At 47.2% G+C, this 20021-nt stretch overlaps 1 protein-coding gene and 1 non-coding gene across 3 annotated transcripts in view; both read left to right on the top strand.

Annotated features, from left to right (window-relative positions):
- The first annotated feature begins 1768 nt into the window (after positions 1-1768).
- The window catches only part of SRCAP (Snf2 related CREBBP activator protein), a 30983-nt gene continuing 12730 nt past the window's right edge, over positions 1769-20021 (top strand). The window contains exons 1-24 of one of the 2 annotated variants that reach the window (XM_052636300.1): positions 1769-2042; positions 3475-3548; positions 4107-4369; positions 5548-5799; positions 7876-8061; positions 8299-8439; positions 9211-9433; positions 9549-9826; positions 10460-10550; positions 10691-10780; positions 11269-11457; positions 11548-11876; positions 11980-12157; positions 13025-13161; positions 13381-13550; positions 13806-13998; positions 15500-15636; positions 15725-15911; positions 16929-17098; positions 17466-17731; positions 17945-18232; positions 18777-18941; positions 19216-19401; positions 19616-19882. In XM_052636300.1, coding sequence (XP_052492260.1) covers positions 4316-4369; positions 5548-5799; positions 7876-8061; positions 8299-8439; positions 9211-9433; positions 9549-9826; positions 10460-10550; positions 10691-10780; positions 11269-11457; positions 11548-11876; positions 11980-12157; positions 13025-13161; positions 13381-13550; positions 13806-13998; positions 15500-15636; positions 15725-15911; positions 16929-17098; positions 17466-17731; positions 17945-18232; positions 18777-18941; positions 19216-19401; positions 19616-19882 — 4177 coding nt within the window. In that variant the 5' untranslated portion in view covers positions 1769-2042; positions 3475-3548; positions 4107-4315. Of the gene's footprint in view, positions 2043-2207; positions 2337-3474; positions 3549-4106; positions 4370-5547; positions 5800-7875; positions 8062-8298; positions 8440-9210; positions 9434-9548; positions 9827-10459; positions 10551-10690; positions 10781-11268; positions 11458-11547; positions 11877-11979; positions 12158-13024; positions 13162-13380; positions 13551-13805; positions 13999-15499; positions 15637-15724; positions 15912-16928; positions 17099-17465; positions 17732-17944; positions 18233-18776; positions 18942-19215; positions 19402-19615; positions 19883-20021 lie in introns of those variants that run through there. The other variant, XM_052636301.1, reaches the window with a different exon arrangement.
- On the top strand, positions 10243-10373 carry LOC128044062 (small nucleolar RNA SNORA30/SNORA37 family). The gene has a single exon (XR_008199041.1). It is a non-coding gene; the product is annotated as a small nucleolar RNA SNORA30/SNORA37 family (small nucleolar RNA).

Raw genomic sequence — 20021 nt, 5'->3', positions numbered from 1 at the left:
TGAGCTCACATAACCAATATTAGTTATTTATTTTTAAAATAAGGTGTGATAATACTAACAAATTTCCTGAATAATCTTTCTGAGACTGGCATTGAGAATTGTCATGTATACACCGTGGCCCTACCTTCAAGGAGTTGACAACAGTTTTGGGGGTGGGGTGCACAGACTGTGAATCCAGATACAATTCAGTGTTTTAAGAAGCCCAGGAGGCTGTGGGAACCAGAAGGGGTATTAAACCAGCCTGATGGTGGTCAAGAGAGATCACCTGAGGGTTGTGGCCTTTGAGCTAAATTCTGAAGGAAAAGTCTTGAAAAAGGATTAAAAAAAATTATATGTCAAGGGTAAGAAATCTGAGACTCTTGGAAGCTCAATGCAGTTCTATGATGGTGTCTCAGAGAATATGTAATCCTGGCTTAGAAAAAACACTTTGAACTGGGTCTAAATAGATGGGCATTTATCTACATTTTCAATCAATCCATCCTGTATGCTTCTGTGTGCCCTGAGGCTCCAGCAAAGAACAGAGGTAGCAAACTGACAGCCTGAATCTGATGTATTTTGGCCTACATTCCTGTAGGGCGACCACAGGAACAGTGGTTTGAACAGAGGTTATTACTTTTGGACAGAGCATATGGTCTCCTGTTCCTGGTATTCCTTATTTGCTCTCTTTGCTTTTACATTACCTTCTTGGCCCTTCTAGGTTTTTGTTTTCAACTCATGGTCTTTACTGTAAGAAAAACAGTACTTTAAATCACTTACACAGAGAGAATCATCAACTCTTCGAGTAGAATGGGGAAGACCTAAACTGAGTGAATGAAGAGAAGTTGAATGAGAGCTTTACCCTGGATTTCTAACCTGGCTTCTAGGGTAGGCTTTAGGTGGTAAATTTTGAGTGTTTGTATCCTTGTGACTTAGGCTGGTTGGCTATGAACTGGGTGAAGATATCAGATTCTTAAAGGGGGTACTCAACCTAGGAAGCATAAATGCTTAGGAGTTATTGGGAATACTATCATAAAGAAGGCTGAGCGCCTAAGAATTGATGCTTTTGAACTGTGATGCCGGAGAAGACTCTTGAGAGTCCCTAGGACTGCAAGGATATCAAACCAGTCAATCCTAAAGGAAATCAATGCTTGAATACTCATTAGAAGGACTGATGCTGAAGCTCCAATACTTTGGCCGCCTGATGGCAAGAGCCAACTCATTAGAAAAGACCCTGATGCTGGGAAAGATTGAGGGACGGGGGATAAGAGGGAAGACAGAGGATGAGATGGTTGGATAGCATCACTGACTCAATGAACTTAAGTCTGAGCAAACTCTGGGAAATAGCGAAAGGCGAGGAAACCGGGCGTCCTGCAGTCCATGGGGTTGTATTGAGTCGGTGACAACTTAAGAGACTAAACAACCCTTGTGTAAAATGAAGCAGGTCTACATAAGTGGACTGCCATATGAATCCAGAAGCCCATGCTCCACTGCTAACTAACTAAAAGTACCTGAGAAATTGCTTTGCACTCCTCCGGGTGATCTATTAAAGTGAGGCGGACTCATCCGAGTTGGCAGCCGCAATGCAGCTCCTGCAGCAGGTTCCGTAGTGGATAAAAACGCTTCGTCGCGGGCAAGCGCTTTCTCCGCGCGGACTACATCTCCCAGCCGGCCTTGCGCTTCGGGCAGCGCCCTACGCTAGCACGCGAGCTTCCTCGCTCCCCCAACCTCCAGTTACTGTTTCTCGCGAGAGGACGGGCCGCGCCGGCGGTAGCGATAGTGAGCTGTGGTGGTGGCGGTGGTGTTGGTGGTGGCGGCCGAGACGGCGGCGGCCATTTTGGTGAGGCCTCAGAAGCGGCGGCGGCGGTTCGCTGCGAGTAGCGTCTTCCATTTTTCCCACCGCCCGCCCGCATCACTGTGCCGCGAGAGGAAGCAGTGGAAGCAAGGCGGTGGTAGTAGCCGCGGGCCCCAGGGGAATTTAAAGGCCGCGAAGGCGGCGGCCAAGAGGGGGCCCTCCCCCCTCCTCGGCGGGAGGGGGGGTGGTGCGCACGCCCCCGAGGACGCAGGTAAGGAGAGGGAGACAAGATGGCGGACGCCTCACAGTTCCCCCTCCCCTGACGGGTGATTGCGCGCGCATCTTTCCGCCACCGCCTCCCCTCCCACCTTCCCGGGATGCTGCGCGCGCACCTTCGGCCGGGGCCCCGGGGCCGGTGCGCGAGGCTGTCGGCGCGCGCCCATAGAGACAGGCTCAGGGGGGCCAGGCTGGCCGGCGCTGGGCCCGGGCGCGTCTCCTCTCCCCTCCCGCCGGTCTGCGCACGCGTACCTGAGCGAGCGAGCGAGCCCTGAGAGGACGGACCCAGGTGCGCTCCTGCCCGCCCACCAACCTCAGCCCCCTCTCAGGGGCGCGCGGGAAGAGGAAGGGGGGCGTGGGGCGAGTAGTCGGGGCGCGCGCCCACCATATCCAGTAAGGAGCTAGGACCTGGCGGCACTAGCCCTCCTTTATCTCAGCCTTTCGCGGTCTGGTGGTGGTGGGGGGTTGCTCCCTGACCGGCAGGGATGAAAGACTGCCTAGCTTTGCGACCCTTGTGTGCGTGGGTTTAGGTTCTGGCGGGAGCCCCCGGGCGGTGCGCGCAGCCGGCTCTCTCCGCCTCCAGGCGCGCACGCGCGGGCCCCTCCCCCAGTCGCTCACGTTGGGTGGGGTGGGAGTCTAGGAGGGGGCGGGGCCATCTTAGGGCTAGTGGCAAGTTGGGGCAGAGGTCAGGGGTCACGCCGGGTCAGGCTGTTGGGACACGCTGGGAGACGGTAATGAAGCCGGGGGTCGGGAGTTCATACTTCTTGATTCTGGTTGTTAGCGCGATTCCAGTGACTTGTGGAACAGGGAGTGAATCAAAGGCTGCGCCGTGGTTAAGGAATTTCCTTAAACACTGGGGAAACACTTCCGGGACTTTTGTGGGTTTACCCTGCCTATTTCCGGAGTATGGTTCTTTGCTTTTAGGCTTTCCTTACCTCTGAGTGCTACTCTAAGGTAGCTCTAGTTCTGGTGTTTGAGGAAGTGTCTTATGGGGCAGGTGTAGGAGTCGAAGGGCTCCCCTGAGGAAGGGTAGATTCTCCTGTGTTCAGCCCTCACTGGAAAGGAGAGCAGGCTGCCAGACAGCCAGCGTCTTTTGAGCTTCTGGATGTGACAGCTTTTTTGGCTTTGTTAATTTCAGCGGTTGGAGCCTTTTACCCTTCAGCTTTTTAAACTTGTTGTCGAGGCTTCACTTGCCAGCTTCTCTTCCCCAGCCAGAATCTAATATCCCTAAGAAATTCTGTTTTCACAGCACATGGTTTGTTTTCAATTTTTGGAAATGTGATCTTTTTCTACTACTGTTAATTCTCTTCAGCCTTTGAACTGACTTGGGTTTATTAAAAAACTTCAAAAGTTGGTGTAAAGAAGGCTTTGATGGGTGTTGGTAGATGTGAATTAGTTCCTCACTGCTGTTTTCCTCCCTGTTTCAGGCCTGATTCCCCTCAGTACGGCGGCACCGTGGAAGTGCAGACTTTCACAGGGGGTGTGGTCTCAGCTCACACAGGTGAGGGCTCAAATACCACTTCCATATACTGATGCTAATGGAGAGATGTTTTAAGATAATGATTGTGGTGCAACACAGTACTGAGTCTATGGATAGAGAGAGATCTGAATCACAGCCTGCCTCCACCAGGGAGAGTAGCACATTCTTGGGTTTTGACATCAGACTGTCTTAGTCTGTTCTCCTCCTCCTACTTCTTTACTGTGTGACCTTGTGCAAGTCATATGCTCTATTTGCATTATGATTTCCTAACTTAGAAATACTAGAATGTAAGCTCCATTTAAGTCAGCCATCTTTTCTGCATAGCTCTTTTTTTCAGCATGTAGAAGGAACTACGTAAACATTTATCATGGCTTGAAAAGTATCTGGTTTATAAGGAAGATGTGAGAATTATAGAACACATCAAGTAAGTACTAAGTAAAGAATTCGACACATAATAGATGCTCAAGAAACTTAAGCTGTAATCACTGTTCAGTTATCTTTGTTAGTGTTATTCCTGGGTTTTAAAAAGATTATTTAATCTTTCTAAATCCACTTTCTACTGTTTTTACCCTACTTTAGGTGCTCCAGAGGCCGGTGGACCTGAGCGGAGGCTGGGACGCCCTAGTGGGCCCCGGGCCCTGGAAGGCGGGTCCCGGTGGCCTGTGGCCCAGAATGAGGCCAGCTCCCAGCATGCCCTGCAGCCGGACGCCAGCCCCTCGGCCAGCAGCAGTGGTGACAACGACCCAGTCGTTCTTCAGGCATCCAAAGAGGAGCCTGGGAGTGGGACCATGCAGAGCTGCCCCTCCCCTGCTCACCCTCAGCTCCCAATCTTGCAAACACAGGTTAGAAAGTGGGGTAGATTCCTTCTCTGCTGCTGCTTTGGGCTGCTGGCTTTGAGGCACAAGGAATGTGGCAGGTTTTAGCCACGTTTCCATGATCCTCGATAGCTAGGTAGCTGAGTTTGGAGAGTTTTTGATACTCAGGTGGGCTGTCAAGCCTGTTGGATACACATATTCCTCTTTACATTAGTGTTTTGTTGATCGGTAAGAGCATGGAAACTCCTTATTACCTGCAAAAGTTTGAATTAGGCCAGGTTGGAAATGAGTTTTGTGACAAAATGCTTTCAAGACTGTGCTTTGAGAATAGCTCAGTTTCTTTTGGAACTGAAAGGAGGTAAGCTTTATAGATGGGGTGTATTGATCTTTTCTTACATTGAGGGAGTGTTGGAGATTGGGGAAAAAAATCATGACTTTTAAAACTGGACAGACCTAGATTTCTATACAGTAGACTTTTGATGGTTATGGGTTTGATATTTATAATTTGCCTGGGAAATTCTGTGGCATAATATCTTTCATAATTCAGTTCAGGTAGGAATTTGAGTGGCATACTGTGAAGCTTGTTTGCCAGAGAGAATTTCATGAGTTCCCTCACTATCCGCAATTTAAGTCGGACTTTGTTCTCTACTTATTATTGTTTGTGCAGTACCTTGTAATAGGTAGATGTTTGAGAACAGTGACCAACCCTCCCTTTCCCTTCCCACCTCTCCAGTAAAGGAAACTTTAACAAGACTAGTGATGAACATATAGAGGTTTGGGTGATTTGGGGCTTTTTTGTTGCCCTTTAAATTTGGTGGTAGCTCAGATTTATTTGCATTGATGAATCTGCCATACTTGCTGTGCAAAGGAGGGAAGAATAGGGAGTTGTTTATTTGAGCGGAACTCATGGAGGTTCTGAAAAAATCATTAAGATTTGAAGTCATGTGCTATCTTAGAATTTTTGAATTGAGGAATTATGTAAATGTCAGGCTATAATTCCTCTTGCATGATAAGTGTTTACTGGAAACTTGGACTTGCCATCTTGAATACCTTATTAAAACTATCCCAAATGCTGTGTTTATAAAAATAAGGTTGATACCCTACTCCAGAGTTTTTTCATGGGAAGATAGAATGAAGTAATGTGCTTAAAACCCCTTAGAGTGCTACTAAGCTTTCATTTTATCTCTCATTTCTGTCTTTTCTAGATGGTGTCGGACGGCATGACAGGCAGCAATCCCGTGTCCCCTGCCTCATCCAGTTCCCCAGCCTCTAGTGGGGCAGGTGGCATCTCCCCCCAGCATATAGCTCAAGATTCCTCTTTGGATGGACCTCCAGGGCCCCCAGATGGTGCCACAGTGCCCTTGGAGGGGCTCAGCTTACCCCAGCCTACTGACCTGGCTAACAGGGGCCCAAAGTGGGAGAAGAGCCATGCTGAAATTGCAGAGCAGGCCAAGCATGTACGTATTGGAAAGGCCTGTGAAGCTTCTTGGGAGTCATCTTCCCTGAACTCCTGTGTCCCATGAGTACCTAACACTTCTTTCCTTGTCTTTGATTTAGAATATAGGCTCTGCTTTGACTTACATGATTTTGAGCAAGTTGCTTGAACTCTGAGCTGCTTTTCTTTTCTGTAAAATAAGGATGGTGTAATAGCCAATGGGCTACTTAAAAGTTTAAGTTGGCACTTCCCTGGGGGTCCAGTGGTTAAGACTCCAAGCTTCCAGTGCAGGGGGTGATCCCTGGTCAAGGAACTTTGTTCCTGTATGCTGCCTGGCCAAATTAAAAAAAAAAAAGACTCCACACTCCCAGTGTGGGGGCCCCAAGTTAGATTCCTGTTCAGGGAACTAGGTCCCACATACCACAAGTAAAGATCCTGCATGTGGCAGCTGAGACCCAGTGCAGCCAAGTAAATAAATAAAAGTAATTTAAAAACATTTATTTTTAATTTTAAAAAAAGGAGTTAAGTTAAAAGAGAAAATAGACATGAAAGTGCTTTGTAAGCTAAAAAAAAATTTAGCTGGTTTCTAAAATTTACTAGTTTCCACTTTATGTTTGTCTCCTATAATCTCTGTTATACTTAGCAGAGGTAAATGTGATCTCTGGGCCAGCAATATCAGCCTTATTACCTGGAAACATACTAGAAATGCAAATTCTTCACATCTCTTTTCTTCCTACCCATTTAAAACTCTAGGCATGGGGTCCAATACTCTTAAAAGCAGTACAGATGATTCTGATGCATGCTCAGCTTTGAGAGTTGTTGGTCTAATATCCATGTCTTTCTTGGTGTTTCCTTGGTGAACATCAGGCCATTTAATTCCCTGTCTCATATATTGCTGTTAGTTCCTTTGCTTTAACTTTGTCAGGAGAGGACAAAAATAATGAGGGCAGTTGTCCTGAGTTGTCCTAGGTCACTTCTATTAAAGAAAAATTTCAAGTGCTTTCATTTTTCTTAGAAGATATAATCAGTGTAGAAAGTGTCATAATTTTGTTACACTAATCACTGTTAATCTTTTTGTGTATAATTTTGCAGTAATCTCTACAAAATAAAATAATGTTTTTAAAAAACAGAATCATGTCAATTGGACTCTTAGCATAAGTATGATTACTCTTGTGTAAGAATTTACCAGCCTTGAAAAGCCCTTGTAGCTAGAGTTAGTAAGGAAGCTTGCTGTCCCGGGTTCTCTGGGAACCTCCCCTTGGGTTTTGTTTTCCCAAGTCTTGCCTATATTCATAAAGTGTGAAGTGTGAATTAACGGAAAGAGCATGAAATCTGGTGTTTGGAGTCATTGGCTGCTGCTGCTAAGTTGCTTCAGTCTGACTCTGTGCGACCCCATAGACAGCAGCCCACCAGGCTCCCCCGTCCCTGGGATTCTCCAGGCAAGAATACTGGAGTGTGTTGCCATTGCCTTTTCCAATGCATGAAAATGAAAAGTGAAAGTGAAGTCGCTCAGTTGTGTCTGATTCTTAGTGACCCCATGTACTGCAGCCTACCAGGCTCCTCCATCCATGGGATTTTCCATGCAAGAGTACTGGAGTGGGGTTGGCGTCACTGGACCTATTTTTAATTCTCAGTCCTTATCACTTCCTACCTGTGTGAAAGTGAAAGTGAAGTCGCTCAGTCGTGTCCGACTCTTTGCAGACCTGTGGACTGTAGCCCACCAAGCTCCTCTGTCCATGGGATTCTCCAGGCAAGAATACTGGAGTGGGTTGCCATTTCTGTCTCTAGGGGATCTTCCCCACCCAGGGATCGAACCCAGGTCTCCCACGTTGCAGGCAGACGCTTTAATTTCTGCACCACCAGGGAAGCCCTGTGTAGTCTCAAATAAATCACTTCATCTTTCTGAAATTTTTTTTAGTCACCTGAAGAGCATATAAGATCAACTCTTAGAGCTGGTGTTGATAATGTTGACTCAAGACAAGCATATAATACTCAGTCCAGTCAGTGCTTATATGTAGTCATAGCCCAAGGATTCAGCCATGGTCATGAGATGAAGTATATGTCCAGTAACTTGATTGATCTAACTCTCCCTTGTTAGGAGGCTGAGATTGAGACTCGAATTGCTGAGCTGCGGAAGGAGGGTTTCTGGTCACTGAAGAGGCTGCCTAAAGTGCCGGAACCTCCCCGCCCCAAGGGCCACTGGGACTATCTGTGTGAGGAGATGCAGTGGCTCTCTGCTGACTTCGCTCAGGAGCGCCGTTGGAAACGGGGTGTTGCCCGTAAGGTATGTCTTCAACTGGGCCTACTACCTTCCAGTTTTGTTTCAGGGTTGCTTTTCCTTGATGGTTAGGTTTGTTGGAAGGGAACCAAACATAATAGTGTAGGGTGCTTAAAAATGCCTCTAGTCTCAAGAGGCAAGCTCTGACTCCACTGGATTCTTGGCTTTGATTTTTCTGTTTGCTCTTGACTTGGGGAGAGGCCAAGGGTCTGGCCTTGGAGTGTTTTCACTTCATTCCCACAGGTGGTGCGAATGGTGATCCGGCACCATGAGGAGCAGCGGCAGAAAGAGGAACGGGCCCGGAGGGAGGAGCAGGCCAAACTGCGCCGAATCGCCTCTGCCATGGCCAAGGATGTTAGGCAGTTTTGGAGCAATGTGGAGAAGGTAGGCAGCAGAGACTGGGAAAGGGAAATGCTTTGGGTTTAATGGGTGGGTAGTATGGTAACAGGAATGATCAGAAATTCTCCTTGAGAGAGTAATTATGATTTCCTGCAACGCTAATGACGTTTCTGTTGTGTGTTGGACCTTTCAAGCATTGAGTGCTATGAGAAAGAGAATTACAGTGGAAAAATACAAGCCCTGCCTTTGGCGATTGTTAATAGGACTTTTTGACTTCTCTAGGTCATCTGTCCTTTGCAGGGCATTCAGCATGCTTTTTCTAAAACCTGTCTGTGCCATTTAGCTGCTTAAATAACATCTAAGTTCTCATTAATTGAATTGCTCCCATATATCAACATTAAGTTGTAATTGTTCCTTAAGTATTATCTGGCTTCTGTCCATATTTTCATTCTTGTGTCTTGCCAGTTCCTTTCCTTTCCACTTCAGACGTTGTTTTGTACATCTATGGCCATTTACACATGCTTTTCCTGCTGCTAGGAGTGTCTTTCTCCTCATTTTCACTTAGGGAACACCTACTTAATGTTTATGATTCAGCTCCAGATACATTTGTAAGTCTTTCCCCATTGCCTGAGACTAAGGTGGCTCTTCTCTCTCCTGTACTTCCTTTCTGCTTTCCTCGGAAGCATCCTTAAGGTCGTTTAGCTCTTCCCTCCTGAAAAGCCAGGGCCTAGCATACAGGAGGCTTCTCTAAATGTTAAGTAATAGTACAAAGTAAAAGGTTATTTTGGTGATCCCTCCATTTCCTGTTTGTGGCAGGTGGTGCAATTCAAGCAACAGTCCCGGCTTGAGGAAAAGAGGAAAAAAGCCCTGGACCTGCACCTGGACTTCATTGTGGGGCAAACTGAAAAGTACTCAGACCTTCTGTCACAGAGCCTCAACCAGCCGCTAGCCTCCAGCAAGGCTGGTTCTTCCCCTTGCCTTGGCTCTTCCTCGGCTGCCTCTAGTCCTCCACCCCCAGGTGCCCGGATGGATGATGAAGGTGTGTGTCGTCTTTAGCTCTGTTACTCTTCCTCATGTACCCTTTCTGGAGCTGAAAACCCACCCTGTGGCTTGCAGGGCCCCGTGGACTTTGTGACCTTGTTCTCCTGCTATAGATGGGGACTTCCAACCCCAAGAGGAGGAGGAAGAGGATGATGAGGAGACCATTGAGGTTGAAGAACAGCAGGAAGGCAATGATGCAGAGACCCAGAGGCGTGAGATTGAGCTACTTCGTCGTGAGGGTGAACTGCCACTGGAAGAGCTGCTCCGTTCCCTCCCCCCTCAGCTGCTAGGAGGGCCTTCCAGCCCCTCAGGAACTCCCTCATCTCACGAGAGTGACACCCGAGATGGTCCTGAAGAAGGGGGTGAAGAAGAACCCTCTCAGGTGTTGAAGGTATGGCCTAAGGGGATAGAAGGTGGATTCAGAGTAGGCGCAGAGGGAGAGCCTCAAAAGGACTGAGTTCTTCTGGTCTGTAAAGTTCGTGGTGGTTTTCAGGCGTTCTCCCTGGTCTGAGCAATTGGGCTCTCATTTGAGGATGGATAGGAAAGAATCTGGGTTTGGGCAAGTTACAGCTTGAGATGGGCATATTTCTGATGTGTGGAAGAATATATGCACTCTGCACTCTTCGGATTGCTGTGTGACCTTGAAAAAATACATACCTTGGCCCTTGTCACTTCTGTGAAATGTCCCTAATACTCACTTGCTGGTTTGGACCTGGGATGGTAACCTTGAAGTCTCTTTTGGACCTAAGCTCTGTTTTTCCATATGTCTGAGTGCACGGGGTTGTTGTTGGGGCCTGTATTTCTTTTCTAGCACTTTCACAGGTCCTCCCCCAGATCGTGGGGCCAGGATTTGGTAGCTGGTGCTAAAATTGAAAACCCTTGATGATATCTTTGCCCTGAGATTGTGTCAGTGGCAACTGTCAATTGATGGGACAGAGAGTATTCTGACATTTTACTCAGTGTTGGGTCTTTCTCTTGCTACTCTAACCATAGACTTTCTCTTTTCTTACCCTTTGCTATTCAGGTAAAGCCCCCACCCTCTGTCACACAGCGCAACAAACAGCCTTGGCATCCAGATGAGGATGATGAAGAGTTTACTGCCAATGAGGATGAAGGTCAGACCTGTTCTCAGTCCTGTTGCTTCTTATCCCTTGAATCATCTGAACCTGATGTTTCAGGCTTTTTCACCTCTTCTACTTGGACTGTATGACCTGAACTTTTGTCCCACTTGATCTTGTTTCATTCTCTTTCCTAGCGGAGGATGAAGAGGATACCATAGCAGCTGAAGAGCAGTTGGAAGGGGAGGTGGATCATGCCATGGAGCTGAGCGAATTGGCTCGAGAAGGTGACACCAGATGTTTTACTGAGTATCCACTTGGTCTTTCTGTGCAGAATGCCAGAGATAAAGAGATGAATAAGACACTTTTATCCCTCCTGGAGGAACTCCAGATCTAATGACAGATTTATAAGTGAATAGCTATAAATAGAAAATTATGACTGGTTATAGTGGAAATTTGAACATAGTGATGTGAGAGCAAGTGAAGGGAAGAACTATGGGAATATGATAGTGGCCTTGTTTAACCTGAACCTTAAAAGGGAGGTTCATCAGATTGATACCATCCTTCCCAGTGAAGGCAGTGCCATCCATTGTTTTGGCCCATGTTAAGGGACTTAGCTGAAAGTAGCTGGTGCTGAAAGTAAACTCTTTTGCCTCTCCTCTGACCTGGGCCTAGCAGTGTCTGCAGAGCCTGAAGTAAAATGAACTAGCGCCACTCAGACCTCCTGTTTTTCCTCATGAAGCACCTAAAGGCTTACTGTTCACTTCTCTTCCAGGTGAGCTGTCTATGGAGGAGTTACTGCAGCGGTATGCAGGAGCCTATGCGTCTGATGCCTCTGCCCCAGGTTCTGGGAGCAGTGAAGAGGAAGATGAGGATGAAGTTGAGGCTAACAGCTCTGACTGTGAACCAGAGGGGGCCGCAGAAGCTGAAGAGGCTCCTCAGGAGGATAGTAGCAGTCAATCAGGTGAATGTGTGGTCATGAGGGACGAACTGGGAAGGGCAAGTACTTGAGGAGCAGGTATGGTGAACACTAAGCCTTGGTCTTGTGCTTTAGACTCTGCTGAGGAACAGAGTGAGGATGAGGATGAGGAACATTCGGAAGAGGAAGAAACAAGTGAGAGCTCGGAATCAGAGGAATCCGAGTCTGAGGAATCTGAGGAGTCCCAATCACAGAGCCAAGCAGATGAGGAAGAGGAGGAAGATGATGACTTTGGGGTGGAGTACTTGCTTGCCCGGGATGAAGACCAGAGTGAGGCAGATGGGGGCAGTGGACCTCCCACCCCAGGGCCCACCACCACGCTAGGCCCTAAGAAAGAAATTACTGACATCGCTGCAGCAGCTGAAAGTCTCCAGCCCAAGGGTTATACCTTGGCCACTACCCAGGTATATCCAGGCCCAAGCTTCTGCCTTCTCGAATCTTCACTTTCCTGTTTCTCAGTGACAGATGCCTCAGTTCTGTTGTGATACCTCTCTTCCTCCCCACCAGGTGAAGACACCCATTCCCTTGCTCCTGCGGGGCCAGCTCCGAGAGTACCAACACATTGGGCTGGACTGGCTGGTTACTATGTATGAGAAGAAGCTTAATGGCATTCTTGCTGATGAGATGGGGTTAGGCAAGACCATCCAGACCATTTCCCTGCTTGCCCACTTGGCCTGTGAGAAAGGTAATTAGGCAGGGCCCTTCTTCTTGGGTCTCCCTGGCCAATTTCCTGAGAAGCTTGTTTAATGACTTCAGCTGTAGCACCATGAAACCCTCTTGCTGCTAAGTAGCTTTATGAAATCTAATCAGTAATTGTATAGAGAGGTTAGTGTGGGCACTGGGATTCTTTTTTATTTTCTCCTTCGATTTTGATTTAGTTGATTTACAATTTTGCGTTAGTTTCAGGTGTACAGCAAAGTGATTTGGTTATACATATATACATAATTCTTTTTCAGATGCTTTTCCTTTTAGATTATTATAAGACTGAATGTAATTCCCTGTGCTATATAGTAAATCCTTTTAATATGTTTTACTTGTAGTAGTGCATATCTGTTAATTCCATACTCTTAATTTATCCCTCCTCCTGTTTCCCTTTCAGTAAACATAATTTTGTTTTTTGTGTGTGAGTCTGTTTCTGTTTTGTGAGTGGGTTTATTTATATTATGGTGCTATGATTCTTAGGAAGGAACATTGGGACAGAATGTTCACAGTTTATATGTGAGAACCAGAACTCCAAAGTTTGTATTTCTTAACCATCTTTCATCATTTAAAAAATTCCTTTGCCCCAAATTTCTTCAAGTCTTTATTTTTTAATGAGGTGTAATTAACATAACATTATATTAGTTTCAGGTGTACAACATAATGACTGAATATGTATATTCAGTGTAAAATGACGATCTTGTAAGACTAGTTAACATCCATCATCATACATCGTTATAAAACATTTTGGTTTTTCTTGTGATGAGCACTTTTAAGATCTAGTCTCTTGGCAGTACAGTATTATTAACTGAAGTCACTGTGCTGTACATCTCTTAATTCTTTTGCTAAACAGGTAACTGGGGTCCCCATTTGATCATTGTCCCCACCAGCGTGATGTTGAACTGGGAGATGGAGCTGAAACGTTGGTGCCCCAGCTTTAAAATCCTCACTTACTATGGAGCCCAGAAAGAGAGGAAGCTCAAGCGACAGGTTTGCTCCCCCATGTGATCACTCCCCTCCACTGTTGATGCCTCCTATACTTTTAGGTCCTGTCCTCAAATGAATTTCTTTTCCTTCCTTTTCTGTTACCCTGTTCTGCTCCTGGGACTCTTTTCCCAACCTGACTGCTGTCCCTTGAAGACCTTAGGATGTCTTCTTTTTGTTCGTTCTTTTCACCCTACTTTCTGCTACTTTCTCTTCGTACTACAGGGCTGGACCAAGCCCAACGCCTTCCATGTGTGTATCACATCTTACAAGCTGGTGCTGCAGGACCACCAGGCCTTCCGCCGCAAGAACTGGCGCTATCTTATATTGGATGAGGCTCAGAACATCAAGAACTTCAAGTCACAGCGCTGGCAGTCATTGCTCAACTTCAACAGGTGAAGATGGAGATGTCCAGAATTTGTGGGAGAGTAGACTTGTCCTAAACCTACTCCAGTGTTCTTGCCTGGAGAATCCCAGGGACGGGGGAGCCTGGTGGGCTACCATCTGTCAGGTGGCACAGAGTCGGACATGACTGAAGCGACTTAGCAGCAGCAGCAGACTTGTCCTGAAGGGTGGGATGCTTGGAAGGTGAACGCTTGGAGAATGTTTTGCTGATCATCCTCCTCCTCATTCCATTTTCCTCTTTGTAGCCAGAGACGCCTGCTCCTGACAGGAACACCCTTGCAAAACAGCCTCATGGAACTGTGGTCCTTGATGCACTTTTTGATGCCCCATGTCTTCCAGTCTCATCGCGAGTTCAAAGAATGGTTCTCTAACCCCCTAACTGGCATGATTGAGGGCAGCCAAGAGTACAATGAAGGTCTAGTCAAACGCCTTCACAAGGTAGGGTCTATACCAGTTTGTCGAGGGCATGGGAAATAATGAACTAAGGTTAACAGCCGGAAAACCCTTAGGGAGAGGGACGGCAGTGCTGGGCTGAGTATACTCAGTTGTCTGCAGTGTTCCAGTGTCTAACCCATGGCCAGATTGAGTGACCTCATCTTAGGCATCATTCTGCTTGTTTTTTTTTAACGGTCGCATTTCTCTTTTTATTCCTTGAGTAGAATAATGCTGAACAGTTTCTGGCTTGGATTTCTCTTTACATGACTTATCACAACTTCATATTTTTGTTGTGTTCCTTTTTTCCTTTTTGGTCTTTTCTGGCTCTTCTCCCTTTGTCCAATGTCCAGCTTTTAAATAACACTTCTCAGCATTCTGATCTTCAGACTTTTTTTTGTCTCTCAATTTACTTATCTCCTTTGCATACTCGTAATTCCTTGACTCTCTAGACCACTTAACCTGTATTTAAATTTCTAATGACGTTTTTAATTGAAAGTTCCTCTTTTTTAAAATTTGTATTTTTGTTATCTGCCCCCAACCCCTTGATGATCCCCGTCTCGTGGACATTTTTTCAGAAAACAATAAATGTTTCCATCTCAGCTTGGTGCCATTAGTCTGATATTTTTGGAGTGCAAGAGGGATTTCCCTCTCTCCTTGGCCCCCAGGGCTCACCACCCTGCCCCTCGCCTGGGTAGCTCTTGCCACCCTGCCTGAAAGTTCCTCTTGAACTCACTCCATTATAAGCCAAATATCTTAAGCTTTATAGCCTGTTATTTCTGTTCATTTTGGTCAGTCATATCGTTATTTTGGTAAATCAAAAAACCACTAAGTTTTTCCTTAACTATACCTCCTCCTTTTTAAAATCTTGGAATATTTCAAAAACTATTCTTGTTTTATTGAGTTATAATTGATATACAGCACTGTATAAGTTTAGGCTGTACAACGTAATGATTTGACGTATATGTATCATGAAATGGTTACCACACTAGGTTTAGTGACACTATCACTCTTCACTTCTTTTCATCTCTCTCTGAACTTCTTCCATGTCAACTTGATGACTATATCCTAGTCACATTTTCCCTCCTGAGGTCTCAGACTTGCCTTTTGTTTTCTGTGCTTCTGTCAGTGTCACAGATTTATTCTCAGCTTCTCGGCTGGATTTACTTCCATAATCTTGTGAATTTACAGTTACTCCTTTGGAACGTAGTTTGACTCATCCCTTCTGCATAGTTAGTTGCTCTGTCCTTGGTGCTTCCTTTGTCACGTATATTGTGATTATCATCTTTATGTCTGTTTCTTTCATTATAGTAAATTCCTTGAGAGGAGGGCTTACATCTGACTCATTTTGGGTGGCTGGTTCCCGCTTGCTGCATGGCTGCATGGATATTTACTAACGGGCTAAGCCAGCACTCTGCTGGTCATCAGGCCAAGACCCAGGGAGAGGGTTCAGCTGGGACACAGTGCCCGCTCTTCTCCTGTCAGCCTCCTGCTTATTTGCTTTCAGGTTTTGCGGCCTTTTTTGCTGCGCCGAGTTAAGGTGGATGTTGAGAAGCAGATGCCTAAAAAGTATGAGCATGTTATCCGCTGCCGGCTCTCCAAGCGCCAGCGCTGTCTTTATGATGACTTCATGGCCCAGACCACGTAAGGCAGGACTGCGGGTGGGCTTGGGACCCCAGACTGGAGCAGGGGTGACTGCTAAGGTGCCCAGTTTATTTCTCCTTTCTCTCAGAACTAAGGAGACGCTAGCCACAGGCCACTTCATGAGTGTCATCAACATTCTGATGCAGCTGCGAAAAGTCTGTAATCATCCAAACCTATTTGATCCTCGACCTGTTACCTCCCCCTTCATCACTCCAGGCATCTGTTTCAGCACCGCCTCTCTGGTGCTAAGGGCCACTGATGTCCACCCGCTCCAGGTGAGCAGTTGTCCCCAAGATTATTGGCCTTACCCAACCCTGCACCTCTTTTCTTTAGGCTGGAGTCTGACCTTTAGCATCCTTACTTCCCCTGTCACCTCAGCACTGTTCCAGCTTCATTGTTTTCTAATAACGGTGTCTCTTTGGGCAAGGTAACTATTAACTTTTAACCCTGAGTTTGCTTGCCCTTCAAAATTGGTGTCGTAAGGCCTATTCTGCAGTATATGTGAGAGAATTGTGTTAGTATTTTTTAGAAGTGCTTTGCATAATAGTTAATACTTAAATATTACTTCGTTTTCCTGCTCCTTCCCTCTTTTTGACCACTTCCCCCCAAATTTTTGTTTTATTACAGTAGAATACACAAAAAGTTTTACTATTTTAACCTTTTCTAAGCATATGGTACAATTTCATTAATACATTCACATAGTTATATAGTCATCACTATCATCCATCTTCAGAAATTTTTTCATCTTCCTAAACTGAAACTCCATATTCATTAAATTATAACTCCTCATTCTTCCTCTAGTCCCAGCACCTGGCAGTCACCATTCTACTTTCTGTCTCTATAAATTTGCTATTCTAGTACTTCATGTTTCATGGAATCACAAAGTATTTGTCCTTTTGTTGCTGGATATTTCACTTAGTAGAATGTCTTCAAGCATGTGTTAGAATTTCCTTCCTTTTTAAAGTTGGGTAATATTCTTTTGTACATGTTTTTGTGTATATGCCTGTGTATGTTCACATTTATGCACGTTGTTATTTTGTTGTGTTGTAGGACTTTGTGTGTTCTGGTTGTTAAGCTCTTATCAGACACATGATTTGCAAATACTGTAATTTTGGTCCCATTCTATAGGTTGCCATTTACTCTGTTAATAGTGTCCTTTGGTGCAGTCCAGTTTATCAGGTCTTTGCTTTTGCTGTCTGGTATGATATCCAAGAAACAGTTGCCAAGTTTCCAAATCGTTGCCAAATCATTGATCCTTTGACACTGTGCTTTTGTATTCCTTCTTATGTCAGCGGATAGACATGGGTCGGTTTGACCTCATTGGCCTGGAGGGTCGTGTCTCTAGATATGAGGCTGACACATTTCTACCCCAATACCGCCTTTCCCGTCGGGTTCTTCTAGAAGTGGCTACTGCTCCTGACCCCCCACCCCGGCCCAAGCCAGTCAAGATGAAAGTCAACAGGTACTAAGGATGAGGAATAAGGGATGGGTTCCTAAAAAAAAAGTGGCTACAGCTGGCTGGGCGGGTGGGGGTGGAAAGTTGGAGGCTAGGCTCGACTGTTTACATGGATGGATGAAAAATGGGGGAGAGAATAACTAGAAGGTGGTCCTGGGAGAGGCCCTTGTGTTTGTCACTGATCATTTCCCGCCCTCCCTCTGCTTGGTGCCTTTTGGTTATCGGATTTCTTTCTCTTCTCCTTTGGGTCTTACCTTTCCCTTTTTTGCTTTTATAATCTGTCGGTTTTTCTGCCTCATCTTCCTTATTTATTTCTTTTCCTGTTCCTTATTCTCCCTCCTTCCCTACCCATCCCCTTGTTTTTTCCTCATAGGATGCTGCAACCAGTGCCCAAGCAAGAAGGCCGGACAGTGGTGGTTGTGAACAGTCCACGGACCCCCCTGGGCCCTGTCCCAGTCCGACCCCCTCCAGGCCCTGAACTCTCAGCCCAGCCCACCCCTGGCCCAACCCCCCCAGTGCTGCCAGCACCACTGATGGTGTCAGCCTCGCCTTCTGGGCCCCCACTTATTCCAGCATCCCGGCCTCCTGGCCCTGTTCTTTTGCCCCCACTGCAGCCAAACAGTGGGCCTCTCCCCCAGGGTGAGTTGCAAGGGAGCCAGGATGCTGGGGGGTACTTCAGGCAGATTGTTCGGATTGGGGGAGAAGTAATGAAATTTAGTGTTTGAGGAGCTGGGTTGGAGACGGGTATAGCGTTTGATGGGCTACAAGGGATTATGTATGGAGGCTTCTAGGAGCAGGCTAAAGCTTAATTGGTCAAGTTGTATCTGACAGGCGTTTGCTTTGTGTTTACAGTGTTACCATCCCCTCTGGGGGTCTTAAGTGGGACCTCACGGCCTCCCACACCAACCCTGTCCTTGAAGCCGGCCCCACCTGCCCCTGTTCGCCTGAGCCCTGCCCCACCACCAGGCTCCTCCAACCTGTTGAAGCCCCTTACAGTGCCCCCAGGCTATGCCTTCCCGAACGCTGCTGCCACCACCACCTCCTCCAGCACAGTCACTGCTCCCACTACGGCAGTGCCAGCTCCTGCTCCTGCGCCACAGCGCCTCATCCTGTCTCCTGACATGCAAGCCCGCCTGCCCTGTAAGTCCCCAGGGCTCTGTGAGGGTAAAGGACTTGAGCTGGGAGGAAGGCCTGTCTGTGTACCACGGAGCAAGACAAGAAAAGCTGGGGGCCAGGCATGTGTCAGATTCTAGGTAGCTAACGTATATTATGTATTTTGCCAGGCATTGATAATTCATAATCAAATAAGAACCCTGAAGTAATTCACAGTCTCTAGCTGGGGAGGTGACCCATAGATGAGTAAATAATGGTCAGCCTGATAGTAGATAATTATTTGGGGTAAAAGGGCAGCACAGTGGGCAGGTGTGTATGTGTGTGTGATGAGCTCAGGATGGTGGAAGGCTATTAGAGGATGTAAAGGAGATTGCAGATTAAACAAGCAGGATTGGAAGGAGTAGCATGTCAAAAGCTCAGAGGCTGTAGGTGGAGGCTGAGGTTCTGAGAACATGGTGAATTGAGTGGGGGACGGGTTGGAGAAACTGGAGACTTGCACCTCATGGAGGTGTGTGAAATGACGTTGAGCAGAATGAGCCCCATGTACATTAAGCCTCTTCTTTATTTGTAGCAGGTGAAGTGGTCAGCATTGGGCAGTTGGCCTCACTAACACAACGTCCAGTGGCTAGTACAGGGGGAAGCAAACCTCTCACCTTCCAAATCCAGGGCAACAAGCTGACTTTGACTGGTGCCCAGGTGCGCCAGCTTGCTGTGGGGCAGCCCCGCCCGCTGCAAAGTAGGTAAAACCCACCCCCTGTCCTGCCTTTTTCTTCCTCTTCCTTGTCCCTTTGTTTTTGTGGCTCTTTCCAGATGTCAGCCTTTATGTTTTTTTCCCCCTAGCTTTTGGTGGGTGTGGCCAAGGGGAATGGTTGAAGGGTTCTTTAGATCAAGATAGGTATGAGGTTATTCTGGAGAAGTTACTCCCTTTCTGTTCTTTCTCTTTTCTCTGGCCCCTGCCCCCTCCGGCTGATAGCTGCTTCTTTCTCTCTTTCTCTCTTCCCTTAACCCAGGGAATGTGGTGCACCTGGTGTCAGCAGGGGGGCAGCACCACCTCATCAGCCAGCCTGCCCATGTGGCCCTCATCCAGGCCGTGGCCCCGACCCCTGGCCCCACCCCTGTCTCTGTGCTGCCTTCTTCGACCCCCAGCACCACCCCTGCCCCCACTGGCCTCAGCCTTCCGCTTGCTGCTAACCAGGGTGAGGCTTCTGGCCTTCCTACTTAGCCCTTGCTGGCCTTGGTCCTTCCAGGCATGCCCTGGGCTACTGTCTGTCTAGCCTTCCCCCAGTGTTGTTTTCCCTTGCCAGTAACTCTGATATCTGTCTGCGACCCTCTCCTGCCCTTGGACTTCTTCCATCCTTTGGGTTTCTTGTTTCTTTTCTACCTTCCCCTCAATGTAGCTTCCTCTTGCAGTGCCACCAACCATGGTGAATAATACAGGCGTGGTGAAGATTGTAGTGAGACAGGCCCCTCGGGATGGACTGACTCCTGTTCCTCCATTGGCCCCAGCACCCCGGCCTCCAAGCTCTGGGCTTCCGGCTGTGTTGACTCCACGCCCCACATTACCCCCTGGCCGTCTACCCACACCTAGTCTGGGTACTGCCCGGGCTCCCATACCCACATCCACTCTCGTGAGGCCACTTCTCAAGCTGGTCCACGGTCCTTCACCTGAAGTCAGTGGTGAGTCAGGGTGGCTGATGCCAGAATCTTTTGCTGGGAATGGAGATAGGGTGGCCCAGAGGGTATCTTAAGTCACAGTAGATGCTGTCATTATCAGCATACTGGTTTGCAGTGGCCCCCGCTGAGCCCTTGTCTGATT

This window comes from Budorcas taxicolor, chromosome 2, assembly GCF_023091745.1.
Source record: "Budorcas taxicolor isolate Tak-1 chromosome 2, Takin1.1, whole genome shotgun sequence".
NCBI lineage: Eukaryota > Metazoa > Chordata > Mammalia > Artiodactyla > Bovidae > Budorcas > Budorcas taxicolor.
The sequence above is the reverse complement of the archived record's forward strand: the minus strand, read 5'-3'. Positions and strand labels throughout refer to the sequence as shown.